The sequence below is a fragment of the Sinohyriopsis cumingii genome, unplaced genomic scaffold, assembly GCF_028554795.1.
Source record: "Sinohyriopsis cumingii isolate HCF-2022 unplaced genomic scaffold, ASM2855479v2 utg002132l, whole genome shotgun sequence".
Lineage (NCBI taxonomy): Eukaryota > Metazoa > Mollusca > Bivalvia > Unionida > Unionidae > Sinohyriopsis > Sinohyriopsis cumingii.
The window spans coordinates 301790-317482 of record NW_028316136.1 but is presented as its reverse complement, the minus strand read 5'-3'; the positions used below and the strand labels follow the sequence as shown (position 1 = coordinate 317482).

The following is a 15693-nucleotide window of genomic DNA, read 5'->3' as shown; positions in this document are numbered from 1 at the left end:
AGTTATACTTCATAAAGCAAATTCTTACACGAATGTAGAAAAAAGATTCATGCAACTACAAGTAAATAACTTCAGCAAAGCATTATATATGGCATCAACAAATTACATGGAATTGTCACACTACCTTTGCTTTCAGTGTTCCTCCCTCTAATCGGTAAATTAGTTTGTTGGTTCCTTTTGACAATAGTCCCCTTTTGGACAACAGTTCCTTTTTACAAGAATTTCTTGCAAATCCTCGGAGTCCTACTTTGGTTTTCACGTAGAAAAGCTTAGACTGATTAGAATTTTGATGTGACTATTTTAAAAGCTAGAAAATTTTGTGTGGGAAACATGCCCCTTATTTAATGTAACCAATCAGAATCAAATATAACTGCCACCTTTTTCCAGAGGTGCCAAAGTCAGGGTCAGCTTGACCCTGGTAGTTTGAGTAACAGAGTTTCTGCGTTCTCTCAACTGTGACAACTTTACCATGAAAATGAAGTTTTCCTTGTCCTTAATAGTCCGCCTGGCTGCTGTATAAACAAATGTTTAATTAGGAACAAAATTCTCCCTCTAAAGGACATTGCCGTACACGGTAGTATGGCGATATGATACACGCTTATCTCCATAAATCTAATTAATGGTTCTCTGGTCTCCACTAATGTATTCTTGTTAGATCGACATAAAATTTGCCACTTCACAATGGTACTAACAGCTGCATCGCTAGACACTTGGCATTAAGAGGTTAGTGTTGAGACTGTTTGGCCTGGTGTCAGGATAATGAGAATGGGTTGGGCATCTTGCTACATGTGAAAATTTTCATTAAATTTTTAAAAAAATTCTTTCTTTCAGCTCCATCCACAGGCTTTGTGTAACAGTGATGATTATGAGGAAACACACAAGTTTGGTTGGGTGGGGGTAATTCGACTGGTTCAGGATGATGACAAGGCCTGCATGTCTCTCTATGAGAAGGTGAGTGTAATATTATGTATCCCGTAACAGAGTGTAATATTGTATATCCCGTAACAGAGTGTAATACTGTATATCCCGTAACAGAGTGTAATACTGTATATCCCGTAACAGAGTGTAATACTGTATATCACGTAACAGAGTGTAATACTGTATATTCCGTAACAGAGTGTAATATTGTATATCCCGTAACAGAGTGTGATACTGCATATCCTGTAACAGAGTGTAATACTGTATATCCTGTAACAGAGTGTGATACTGCATATCCTGTAACAGAGTGTAGTACTGTATATCCCGTAACAGAGTGTGATACTGCATATCCTGTAACAGAGTGTAATACTGTATATCCCGTAACAGAGTGTAATACTGTATACACGTCCTTAAAAATTTTGATCCAACAGCAGACATAATTTATTAATACAGTCTTTTTACATCTTTAATTTCCAGTTTTACTGGATTATTATTGATTTGGGAAATTTAAATTTTTCATGTCTCTTGTTGCACCCATGTTAGGATTTTTCCCCCTGTTTTCCACTTCACATTTTTGAAATCACCTGTGCTCTTATTAAATCATCTACTGCAATTACTGTAAGCTGGGTCACCTTTTTATCCATTTTTTTATATTATTCTTATAGACAATTCATTACCATTCACATTTTAGAAAAAAATGTGATCTCATTCCTGCTGCCATTTGTCACTCCATGGACTGGGCCCTGGGGACAGTGGGTAAATGATACATGCTCTTGGCACGATGTTCTACTAGTATTGATTGCAAGTGACAATTTTGTTACTTGACAATTTTGTTACTTGTCCATAAAGAATTACTGTTATAAAATCATCCTTGATCCCGTGTCAAAACGTTTGATTAAATTTCATATCTAATGAGTATGTAACAATGGATATGAATGGAAACTGGTTGTCAGGCATGATAACAACAGATATGAATGGAAACTATTTGTCAGACATGATATCATTTGATATGAGTGGAAACTGGTTGTCAGGCATGATAATGGATGTGAAATGAAACTACATGTAGTTGTCAGACATGATAACAATGGATATGAATCGAAACTGTCAGGCATGATAACAATGGATATGAATGGAAACTGGTTGTCCGGCACGATAACAATGGATATGAATGGAAACTAGTTGTCAGACAAGACACAGGCTTAAATATCACAAGTTTTTGCAAAACCGTTGCAAGACTAAAACTTTTTGCCTGATATTTAAGCAAAATACCATGCAAATTGAAATTAGACATCAGTTGATAACTTTATATTATATTTCTGAGTAAAAACTCTATACACAGATGCTTGTTTACACCAGTGCAACTGTAGTGATAAAATAGGCATAATTGATAATTGGTTTGCATAATTATGCTGTCAGATGGCAAGTTTAATGAAGATGATTTTATTTGATGTTCATCATTAATTTTGTTTGAGTGCACAGTCAGATCCACAGCCTGGATCTGGAAGGTACAGATATCATCAAAAGCATTACACATCAAAGCTATAAAGGGTATTAATTAAGATGGTAAAGTTTTTCAGTAAGTGTGAAAATGGCTTCAATATAGATGAAGGGATCTTTATGTGAAAGGGACTTCACAGTGGGACATATCCAGGTAATGCATCAGAAGACAATACTATACCATGTAATGATGTGAAAAAAACATGTCAGGACTAAAATAAAGTGAAAAATAAATTGTACCAAAGCAAAACTAAAAAAATAGTTTGCTGACTTTGCATGGGATCCATGACTATACAGCACAATAAGAGGTGTACTGGCATACTGAAGGGCTTGTTCATGCCCATAATATTTTTGTCTTGGTTGCCAATTTAGGATCACACTCACAGCAAAAAATGGTTGGGAACCATTGGTCTAGACAGTAGTAAATGAAAATGGTGATGTTCAGACGTCTAGTTTTATGACTGCCACTTTCAAATTGCATATATACAATTTATTATGTGCGTGATTCAATCAAATACAATTTTTTTAAAAAACTATCTTATTTGAAGTTTCAGTGGTCAGGATACAGCAGGCTAATGAAGACCTTGAGATCATACTGGAATAAAACTGAAACTCCAGATGAATCGGGTTTATTTTTTTCTGTGCTAGAAATTATGCAGCATCGTGACTTTAGGAATCATTTGCTTTGACATCATGTCATGAAAACTACTTTTCATGGAAAATTTACTCCACATTCAGACTTTATAAACTGATTTTATTATGCCTGACAGACTTTATAAGTATTATGCCTGACAGACTATGATTTTTATGCCTGGCAGACTTTATAAGTATTATGTCTGACAGATTTTATGATTTTTATGCCTGATAAACTTTATAAATATTATGCAAGACAGGTTTTATGATTTTTATGCCTGACAGACTTCATAAGTATTATGCCTGACAGACTTTATGATTTTTATGCCTGACAGACAGAGGAGAAAAAGAAGTACTTTTAGCCTGGAGATTTTGTATTTATTGTTTGTTTCATTGAAGTTTGCAAGTTTTGTCATGATGCTTTTTATGGTGAGGAATATTAGATAATAATAACAATATTGCTAAGTTTGGTCTGGTTGAAACTCGCAGTATTAAGCACATGCTACATAGTCAAAAGTCCCAGAAAATTTGGATCCTTCTTTAAGAGTATACTAGTGCAGGTCCAAGGTCATATTTCTAAAAGAGTTGCAGTTCCAGTGTATTGTAAATTCTAGACAGATTTGAAAAATGAGAGCTCAGAACTTGAAACTTAAGGTCCTACAAGCACAAACTGAGAGCCCGGGTTTAGAAACTAAGGTCCTGCAAGCCGAAACTGAGAGTCCAGGTCTAGAAACTGAAGTCCTGCAAGCCAAAACTGAGAGTCCAGGTCTAGAAACTAAAGTCCTGCAAGCCGAAACTGAGAAATTCTCACCACAGAGAGCTCTGAACTTGTCCTAAACCAAGTTAGCTTACTTTGCTTTGGAGTTCTCCACTTTGGAGATGTATTCACTCATAGCATGGTTGCATTGTTTGTCAGTGGAAAGTGAGAAGAACCCGGGAAAACCCTTGAAAGAATCACCAACCGATGAGAAGCTACTGGCAAGCTTTCTCACATACCCCAGAAATGATGTCAATCTGATGTCTAGTATTGCCACCACTGAAAATCTTATAATCATTAGTAAAAAATAAGTGTAAATTCCTATCAACACAAGGTTTCCACCAGATGGCTTCTTACAATGTCATGTTAGTGCAGAATGGTGTCTTATTGGTCCTAAATGAAAATGGTGTCTTATTCGTTTTACTAAAAATGGTATATTATTGGTCCTAACTGAAAATGGTGAATTATTGGTCCTAACTGAAAATAGTGTCTTATTAAGTTATTGGTCCTAACTGAAAATGGTGTCTTATTGGTCCTAAATAAAAATGTTGTCTTATTGGTCCTAAATGAAAATGGTGTCTTATTGGTCCTAAATGAAAATGGTGTCTTATTGGTCCTAAATGAAAATGGTGTCTTATTGGTCATAACTGAAAATGGTATCTTATTGGTCCTAACTGAAAATGGTGTATTATTAGTCCTACTGAAAATGGTGTCTTATTAAGTTAATGGTCCTAACTGAAAATGGTGTCTTATTGGTCCGAAATAAAAATGTTGTATTATTGGTCCTAAATGAAAATGGTGTGTTAATGGTCCTAAATGAAATTGGTGCCAAATCTAGCATCCAGTATGACCACCACAGCAGCTAATTTGAAGATCTTGATAGAGATGGTTTCAATATTCACTAGTTAAAAGAATGAGCTGAAAAACAGTTCTGGCCAGCTGAGCATCAGTTCATTCGAGGGACTCTTGTTTGCTTCTTTAGAACAACAAGGCTAAATTCAATCTAATTTAAGAGTATTTCTTAAAACATTGTGTATTAAAATTGTATGTGGGGTTCCTCTCCAGGAACATTGTGTCTTCCTTTGCAACCATGTGGAAAATATATTTTGACTTGTTGAATGGCAGTCAGTTGCAATCAAATTTGGTAGGAATATTCAGTGGTCAGTCTGATTAAAATCAGATCTCCGCTGTCATGCATGAAGATCTGACAGCGACCTCTTAAGGGTTATATTCTGGTAACCTATGTTATTACCATAATTGCTAATTGTATCAGCCAATCAGATGAAGTCTTATATCTTCGTGTTTGGAGACTAAGCAGTGCAGATGAAGAGCTTGAATGTAAACCAAACAATTTTATTCACTTTTAGAATTTTGAAAGCTGCATTTCCATTGGCTAATTCAAAGGTCTCCAGAACATGAAACCTATTTGGTCATTGTCAGATCATAACGTAGGACAGTGGAGATCTGATTTTAATCAGATTGGTTCAGTGGTGTGGCTTTGATGGCAGCCACGTGGAAAACTATTTTCTATTTGAATGGCTGATCCAGTTTTTTTGTAAATTTGGTTGGAGTGTTTTCTAAGATACGCATTATCATATTGTGTCCAGGGTGGCTCTTATACTAGCGGTGAGGGTTCAATAGCAATCATGGAAAACCATTTTCAGTCATTTATGATCAAACTTGGCATGAATAATATTTAGAACATGCTCTGTTAGAATTGTCTCAGATGATTTCCCAACAAACTGTGTGGCTTTCAATTTATCTGGTTGGAAAACCATCAAATGAAAATCATTTGCTATAAATTATGGCTATTGTTACTAATACATAATTATGGCTATTGTTACTAATACATAATTATGGCTATTGTTACTAATACATAATTATGGCTATTGTTACTAATACATATAAAAACATCTATCTTGTAATGCCTTTCTCTCTGAAACTGAAATTATCCTGACATCAATGTCTTGAAAACCATCGCATTTGCCTCATTACTACATTTGTATTATAGATCAATGTATGCCAGGTAAGCGATATCATGGCCCACTTGGACCTCATGTTTGGTTTTATTTTATAAACCGCTTGATTGATTATGGTCATCATTATGAAGCTAACGCAACATGCTTGTTCACCCCTTTGACCTTGGGTTCAGGTCAATGAAAAAATTTGTGTTACAATTTGGGTTAAAGTTCATCATTGGCTTATATTCCTAAATTAATTGAAGGCTTCTGTTTATACATGGGATGCATCACTATAAAGCTAAATTATTTGTTCTAGAACAGACTTGCTCAACCTTTTTACCTCGAGGTCACGATCACATTTTAAAGCAGTGCTCCAACGATAGGGGAGTACCGGGACTTGTGTAGATTTTTTTTTGAGCACAAAGTTAAGTAGTAACATTTGTCCTGGCCTGCATGTTTGAAAGTTTCAGCAAAATCATGATGTTCTTGGTGCTTGAGCAACTGCATCCCTCATACAAGGATTGCTGGAATCAAAACATACACTGTATGTAGGAGCCCTGAGTGGTCTAAATCGCTCTCCGTTACGGATCACTGCCATCTCACCTCTGTCTGCATGGGTTCGAGTCTCGAATTTGGTTAATGTGAGTATGTGAGAAAGCTTGCCAATAGCTTCTCGTGGGTTGGTGGTTCTTTCTGGAGTTTTCCCGGGTTCTTCCTTCACCATTAATACTGGCCGCCATGTATAGCCTATCGTGTGTTGAAAAATGGCATTAAACCATACAGCAACAACAACACTCTATATACTCCGTTCTAAGTCAGATCCAACTGCATAAATCCAGATCTAATGTTGCATATGTCTGTCACACGGGCTTATGTCACGTGTCTGTGTCACATGGGTTTATATCACATGCATCTGTGTCACATGGGTCTGTGTCATGTGGTTTTATGTCACATGTGTCTGTGTCATGTGGGTTTATGTCACATGCATCCATGTTACATGGGTTTATGTCACATGGGTCTGCATCACATGGATCTATGCAGTTTGTTAGTAATCATAAGTAAAACAAACAACAGAGACACTGGAACTGTACACATTTATAGACAGTACCTATAGTAATGAATGCGTTGTATTGGTGTTCCAGTTGTGATTTGTAACTCAGAGTCAACTCATTTTCTTGCCTAACAAGTGAGTTCAGAGTTGAAAGTTTCACAACTTAAGTTGAAACTGCTTTTCCTGTTCATGGTTTTATTCTAAAAACAAATAAATTCTGAGAATATAATCAGTTTCCTGGCCAGTAACTGTGGCATCAGCAGTAAAATTCAGGATGTTTAAGATGTATGCCCTTTGCTTGCTTACAACTCTCCCGTGCAGCGAATAAACATCAGCAGGGTCAGAATCCGCAGTGTCATTTCTGCAGTAGCTCATCTGGTTGAGTGTTGGAATCCTAATCTGAGAGTCATGGGTTTCATATCAATTCAGGTCAGCCTGAGTTGGTTGCCACCGCGTGTACTTAAGTCCCATTTCCTGGGCATGATTTAGTCAATAATAAATTAAAATGTTTTCAGATCAAACTTTTGTACTGTATTTTGTCATATCAATTGCAAGACAAGTAGAACTCGCAAATACATTTAGCATATATCAGCAAAACAGTTACTGTCTCACATGTATTTGTTACTGCATCATTGCTATAAAAGAAATTTGTACGATTTTATAGTTCTGTTTGGAGCCATTTTGGCTTTGCAAAACTTATGAAAAAAACAAATGGACAAAATTATTTGCCGACATTGTAAAATTGGATGTTGATCATATTGATATAGTGGAAACAATACATCATTGATTTCTTTTAAGATTGAGATTCTGTTAATTTTTGCCTGAAATGTGGGTAGGAAGCACATTGTTGGGCTTATTTGTGAATACATCCAAATACATCTGAGAGATTCTTGATTAGTCACATGCTTAGGTGTTAATAGGTGCATTTTGATGACATCACCAAATTTGAATATTCCTTGCGTATTTAATCATTTGTGCATCGACATTACACAAATTACAAATTTAGCCATTCCTTGACAATTTGTAAAAAAAGTTCCAAAATCCTTGTTAAAGAATAAAAATAAAGGAAGACCAGTTTATATCATTACTCTGTTCATGATTGGGTGAAATGTCCCTCTCTAAATCATACATGCTTGCATTAATATGGATGTAACAAGCAAAAACCAGTCTGGTTAAAATCAGATATCCACTGTCCTACATGAATATGTAACAAGCAAAAACCAGTCTGGTTAAAATCAGATATCCACTGTCCTACATGAATATGTAACAAGCAAAAACCAGTCTGGTAAAAATCAGATATCCACTGTCCTACATGAAGATGTAACAAGCAAAAACCAGTCTGGTAAAAATCCAATATCCACTGTCCTACATGAAGATGTAACAAGCAAAAACCAGTCTGGTTAAAATCAGATATCCACTGTCCTACATGAATATGTAACAAGCAAAAACCAGTCTGGTTAAAATCAGATATCCACTGTCCTACATGAATATGTAACAAGCAAAAACCAGTCTGGTAAAAATCAGATATCCACTGTCCTACATGAAGATGTAACAAGCAAAAACCAGTCTGGTAAAAATCCAATATCCACTGTCCTACATGAAGATGTAACAAGCAAAAACCAGTCTGGTAAAAATATGATATCCACTGTCCTACATGAATATGTAACAAGCAAAAACCAGTCTCTTAAAAATCCGATATCCACTGTCCTACATGAATATGTAACAAGCAAAAACCAGTCTCTTAAAAATCCGATATCCACTGTCCTACATGAATATGTAACAAGCAAAAACCAGTCTGGTAAAAATCCGAGTTCCACTGCCCTTCATGAAGATCTGACAGCTACTGCTTTGGGTTGTATTCTGCCTACCTTAGAATTAGACAGTGGAAACACAGCTTTCAGAAATCTGAAAGTGAATAAAATCATATTTATGCTCTTCAGCCATACTTCTTAATCTCCCAAATGCAAAAATGGAAGACGTCATCTGATGGACTGATAAAATGAACAAATATAGTAATAACTTAGGTCACCAGAACTTGACTCCTAAATGAGAAAAAACTGAAGTGAAAAAGAAAATAATTCCTGGCAGCGATGACTTAAAGTAGAGTCTTAATTCATGGTCAGGAATAATGTATTTATACCATGAGCCAGTAACTGTGGTCTTTTATTCCCTTTCCCTGTGGTGGTCAGGAATAATGTATTTGTACCATGAGCCAGTAACTGTGGTCTTTTATTCCCTTTCCTTGTGGGTGAGCTTACCAAGATAGAGAAGGAATAGGACGCAAGTCAAGGGTATGGATAGAATTCTTGTTAAATAATTTTAAAAAAGGGGATCAGTCAGGGTACAGCAACACAAGTAGGTTATTTAGTGCCAAGTCATTTTAGTGCCTGTCCCAAGGTGGCATACTAGTGCCAAGTCATTTTAGTGCCTGTACCAAGGTAGCATACTAGTGCCAAGTCATTTTAGTGTCTGTAGCAAGGTAGCAGACTTTGGCTTATCTGATGGTAAGATTTAATCTGTACCCTTTCAGACATGTCTGGCACACTAACCAGTATGCCACCATGCTGCCTGAGGGTGAATGCTGGAATAAAAGTATCCATACTCGTACTCTAAATTTACTCATCACTGACACATGAAGTAGATGTACTTGAAGTTCAAAAAGAAAAGGTGAAATATCTACAATAATTTTTTACCAAGCAGTGAGGTATTTCATGGAAATGAACTAACAGTAGATAAAACTATGTCAAGACTTGTCATTGAAACATTGAAGAAAACATTATTATGCAAGAATATTTTATTATAAGTACCCTCAAGCATGCAGTGAATTGGATTAGCTTTCTTTAATGTGTATAAACACTCGGTTCTTTTTTATTATATAGGTATTAAGTGAAGTGAACAAGTCTCATCTATAAATAGAGTCAAGCATGCCACATAATCCATCAAATCCCTTTAAGACCCTCATATTCTTTGATTTATCTAAAAATCAATTCTGTTTGTATACACCATAGTTTGCTGCGTCATTCTTTGATGTATTTTAACACTTTTAAGACACTTGGGTTGGAAAACTCCCAAACATATTGTGTTGTTTTTATAACCAATTTATCGAGGGAGATTAATTGGTTGTTCAATGTTTTTGGTTAAACTCAGAGCAATGTTTGATTTTCAAACTGTAAACTATTGTCTGTCATTTTTAGTACACTTTGTGTTGGGTTTGTTTTTGTTCACCATAGCGATCATTGTGCCATCTGTGTACATGTATATGTCTGTCCATATGTGCACCTATATATTAAACTCAATGTTGTAGTTTGTTACTGTATATTCTTGCTTGTAAAATGGGTCCAAAGTCAAACAACATAGACCCTGATCTGCCATTGTATAATGCAGCAGCATATAATGTTCTTCCTTGTTTGTTGTACTAATTATTCTTAACTAATATGCATGGACCCAGATCTGCAGGGGAATTATGCAATGGTAGAATTGGGACTATGCAGTTCTATCTGATGTACAAGTACAGCACTCTTTTCTAAGTAAACAAGTGCCCTTGGTATTGACTTGACATTTAATTAGGCTTTGGCCAACATCATATTATGTCTTTTTGTCCCCCAACTCATTCTTTTTGAAAACTTTTTATATTTTTAATAAGAAAAAAAATTCCTTATAGGAAAAACTAACAATGAAAAAGTTTTCCTTTTATAAAAGTCATTATTTTAAGTTTTCCATGACACTTTCCCTTCCACATTATAACTTTGGAACATCGAGTTTTAGGGATGAAACTTGGTGTTTTTATATATTAATATTAGAAAGTGTCCCATGTACCATATTGGGAGTAGTTTCATCAAGGTCAAGGTTATGGGGGAGTAAGTTTTTCATTGGACTTTCCTTATTATAACGTAGGAACCAGTTGAGTTTAAACTATACTTGTATACTTACATGATAATTAGCATTTGTATTGAATACCTCTCAGTTGGTCCTATCTCGGCATTCAAGCATGCAAGTGTTTTAATTTTTCCTTAATATGTTCCAGTCGAATTTTGAGGACAAAACTTAGTATACTGACCATGTACTGCATTGGGGTCAAGGTCTCTTGAAGGTCATGGTCACAGGTTAGTATTGTAGTTTCAGTAACATTTACCTTGTGCTGTATGAATTATGACCTGTTTTAGATAAATATATAAAACTGAGTATCTTGTTATGAAAAGATGTGTTGTGGTGGCCTATATTAAAGGTCAAGATAATTGGTATATATTTCATAGCTACTTTTGCTTCTGTTTTACAAGATGTCTGTATTTCAGTGATGAACTTGATGCTGTTTTTCTGTTTGGCATCTTTTGTGTAAGTCATGGTTCAGTGTCAAGGTCACTGATAAGTTTCTTTTCATTCGAATGTTCTTTGAGACAAGAGATGTGAAAATCGATACTTTCCTTGCCGCCTAGTAGTTTGACAGCTCTGTCACAACGGTCAGGCAGATTTCATTATTATAAATTGTACAAAATTTGGTGGCCTAATATTGGGAGGGCGGTAACAATTCACTGAAATTGCTTGTTGTAGCAAGTTTGAGCATAAATATATAAATAAAGACAAAGTCAGAGATGTATAATTTGCTTTTCTGATTATTTTATTTGTATATAAATTATATTGTCTTTATCTGCTACTCGGTTTATCTTTTCTGTCTTCGGTCAGTCTTTTGTCATATTCTATGACATCTTGTTAATTATTGAGCATAAGTAATGAAACGTAATACTTTGAGAAAGTGAAATATAAAAATAAGTCCATATGACCCTCACTAATTTAAAAAAATAAGCATGCATGCCTGTTATCCATTGTTTCTTGCTGGCATATCAAAACTTAATGGTAAAAAAAACTTTATCTTCAACCAGCTTTTAGTGAGAAAACAACAATTCGTCTGGAGTAGGTTTCATTCATTCATATAAAAGCTTCAGATGAATCGTGATGTGTATGTGAGTATGTTTGAGATAGTGGGGGATATGCATTTATCTACTTGAGTGTTTGGACAAGTCGTTATCTCACCTGTGCCAGATAACCTGGCCTCCAGGATTGTAGTGTACAAATAGAAAGAGAAATATTTCTTGTCTGGATTGAGGATTCTTATTGCCATGGCTGTAAGATCAGAGAGCTTTCAAGTGGCCGCGAGCTCAAGCACTTGTTTTATCAAAGCGAATTGTACACCACTGTTTGGTGTTGTTGACTTAATATTTGCATGTGGGTCACTGATATATGTAACATTACATTACAAGGTCAGAAGAAATGATACCTGTGACAAAGTTCTTAATTGAACCATGCGTTTTTGTGACTTTCAAATTACACAAGAAATTGACAAAGCCTTTTCAAATTGAATAGGTTTTTGAAATTTGGACATTTTTGTTTCTTTGATTCACAGCTTAATTATTATCAGAAGGTGTTCCCAATCTTTCTGTGTCAGTTGTTGAGGGAAACATTCTACTTTATATTGTAATTGGATGGGCAGAGTTTTTGCCTTGGGCTTTTACCACAAAGAGACCAGGGGGGTCAATTTACTGTCCAATTCAAAATTCCAAATCGTGGAACTTCCACTAGATTTGAATAGATACTTGAAATATCACTAATTGAAGATTCCAAGCACACTCCATTTTTGCTTGGAGCACTTTTTTGAGGGCAGTAATAAAAAATAAGGAGGAGCCAAGAGCTTTTAGAAGCTGATGATAAGGTTTTCCTTAGTAGATACCAACATATTATGAACACCTGCTATGGCATTAAGAATACATTGTCTTAATTTAACTTCATTTTTTTTTTGTTTTTTACATCTTCATAAAGAACTCTTGTCCACAAAGGCGCTTTTGTGGTGGCCCTTAGAATGCCATTTGCCAACAGGTGTCACTGTACTACTCAGTGCCATTGTAATGTAGTGGGTAGCTAGTGATCAACCATTTAATTGGGGGCATGGGGCAGCTGGAAATTCCTTTCCAGCCAGGATATTTTGTTTAAAAATTTTTTTTCTATAAATCAGAGCAAGAATTTTTTTTCAAGCTGTGGGAGGGCCATAATTCTTTTTAAAAGAAAAATTCCAAGCACCCCTCCTTCTCTTAAATGGTCAATTCCTTAAATTGAACATATGTATATAGTTTGTGCTGGTTGAGGTGTCAGCAGTATGAAACTATGGCACTTGATCAGAAAATATTTTGTACCAAACATGATTCTGAATATTTTAAAGTCAGACTTGTAAAGAATGATTGTGCTTTTTTACATAGTGATACTGTCAAGAACTGAGCCTAAGGTTACATACTGTATAGACAACAGGCCATAAATCTATTTAATTACCTTGATCTCTAATCATTGTCTGCTTTTATTCTGGCCAAGAAAGAGAGATCAAAGCCTGGAGGCCTCCTGCACTAATCCACATAGATTTGAATCCCATGCAGGTAGCACGTGTACAAAACAGTATTACAGGGCTCTAAAAAGACCCCATAATGACAGAATTCATTGTCAGGTTCCTACACTTCCATCTACTTGACAAGTTTGTCCAAGATATCGGTTGTTTTATTCCTCACAAATGTCGGTTTAATGTGTTAAAGCTGTTTTTATTTTTTTAACATGCAAGAGAATTTTACAATGTATAACTCTCCATGACAAGATGAGCGACTTCTGGCACACAGAGGGAGCTAAATAGTAATGTTTGAAGACTTGTAATATGACAGGGAAACCTGTCTGAGTGTGATTGAAAATTACCATCTGTACCCATATAGCACTTGACTCACTTTAGGCTAAAATTTTATGTGGAAGCTCAAGTTTTACGATATCTTTTATCAACATGTCAAGATATAAAGCAGATATGTTTTTTACGAAGTTGTCACAGAATGATGACATTTATTCTAAATAAAGTCTGTACAATGGATTATGGATTATATATAAATTTAGTTATACAACATTTTTAATGGTCAGTTTGTTTAGAAAGCCATGACTGTATGATAAAAAAGATTTGGAGTTGTGGTGACTGGCATGCTGGCTGGACTTGTGACTGAAATCTACTCCTGGATCAGCCAGGTCTGCTACAGTGGCATGTCCTTGGACAAGGCATTTTATCCAATGGTCTTTTTTTTTTTACACTAAAAAACCTGTTTGTTATTCTTGTGTCATAAGACACCCAGTCAACACACAAAAAAAGATTTCAGCCAGAAAACAGCAGCTTCTCAGTTTCGGCAAACGTACTGTATTGCATTAGTAATTTTTTTTAAATACAAAAGCAGCCAGAGCTACCACATTGTTAAAATAAATAGTAAATGCAGAGTCTATTAAATGTAAATAACCAATAAATGTGGAGTTCATTAAATGTAAATAATTAACAAATGCAGATTTCACATGTGGTATAAATCTGCTTAAATCTCTGTATTCTAATCTCACTGTGGACCATGCTTATAATGGTATAAGAAAAACAACAACAATGTAATAAAACGTGTAACGGAGAATTTAGATACAGTTTCAATGTTTTAACTACTTGTCGTTATCTGAGATAAGCTGATAGTTCATATATATATATATATATATATATATATATATATATATATATATATATATATCCAGATATAATTTTTACACATGTATATCCAGGTCTCAATTCACACACACATCTTAATTCACACACATATTCATTCACAGACACATCTTCATTCACACACACATATGTGAAAAGATGTTTGACCCAAAACTTAAATTGATGCCAGCATGGTTCTAAGTGAAAATAATGCCAGTCTGACATCCAGTATGTCTACTAGTCTGACATCCAATATGTCTACCAAAGTCTGACATTCAGTATGTCTACCAATCTGATATCCAATGTCTATCAGTCTGACATCCAATATGTCTACCAGTCTGACTTCCTATATGTCTACCAAAGTCTGACATCCAGCATATCTACCAATATATCCCATATGTCTACCACAGTCTGACATCCAGTGTCTACCAGTCTGACATCCAATGTCTACCGAAGTCTGACGTCTAATATGTCTACCAATCTGATATCCAATATGTATATCACAGTCTGACATCCAATATGTCTACCAGTTTGACTTCAATGTCTATCACAGTCTGACATCCTATATGTCTACCAGTATGATATCCAATGTCTACCACAGTCTGACATCCAATATATCTACCACAGCAGCTAATTTGAAAATACTGTTATAATAATAATAATAATAATGAGGACTTTGTATAGTGCCTAATCTTTAGAAGCTCTAAGTGCTTTACAACATTAGACAACACATATAAGATAAAAGACATATATATAATGATATGATTACAAACACAAACACCATGAAATTAGAAAACATAGAAAAAACATGCTGAGAATATTTAAGGTAGGAAACCTTATTAGGTCTTTAAGTTTGTTCTTGCAGTCGAAATAAGTGAGTTTTGAGGGCACTCTTGAATGTGATCACTGTGCCTTTGTGTCTAAGTTCAGTGGGCAATTCATTCCACGTTGCTGGGCCCTGGTATGCAAAAGAATGCTGTCCACATGAGCTTGTTTTCATAGTGGGAATAATGAGTATATGATTGTCAGAAGAGGAGCGTAAGTATCTTGCTGGTGTGTACACATGGGTGAGGTCAGATAGGTATGTTGGACTAGAGTCCGTCAGTGAAATGTAGCACAGAGAACAAATTTTGTGTTTGATTCTGGATCGAATGGATAGCCAGTCTAGGGTACAGAGCAGCGGGGAGGAGTGCTCTGATCGTGGTACTCTAAGTATGATCCGAGCAGCTCAACAGTATCATATGGTTTCAACACAAAGCAGTTAAAACGAAGGAATGGTTTTATCTTGAATTCCCAGAAAATCTTTTCACACAGTAGAGTGTCAGTTCTTTTCAAGGGCCTTGTTTTAAAT

At 35.4% G+C, this 15693-nt stretch overlaps 1 protein-coding gene across 1 annotated transcript in view; it reads left to right on the top strand.

Annotated features, from left to right (window-relative positions):
• Positions 1-15693, top strand: part of LOC149771070 (uncharacterized) — a 124657-nt gene that overhangs the window by 61911 nt on the left and 47053 nt on the right. Inside the window, exon 2 of the mRNA XM_089948882.1 lies at positions 832-951. Within this exon, the coding sequence (XP_089805008.1) occupies positions 832-951 (120 nt within the window). The remainder of the gene's footprint in view (positions 1-831; positions 952-15693) is intronic.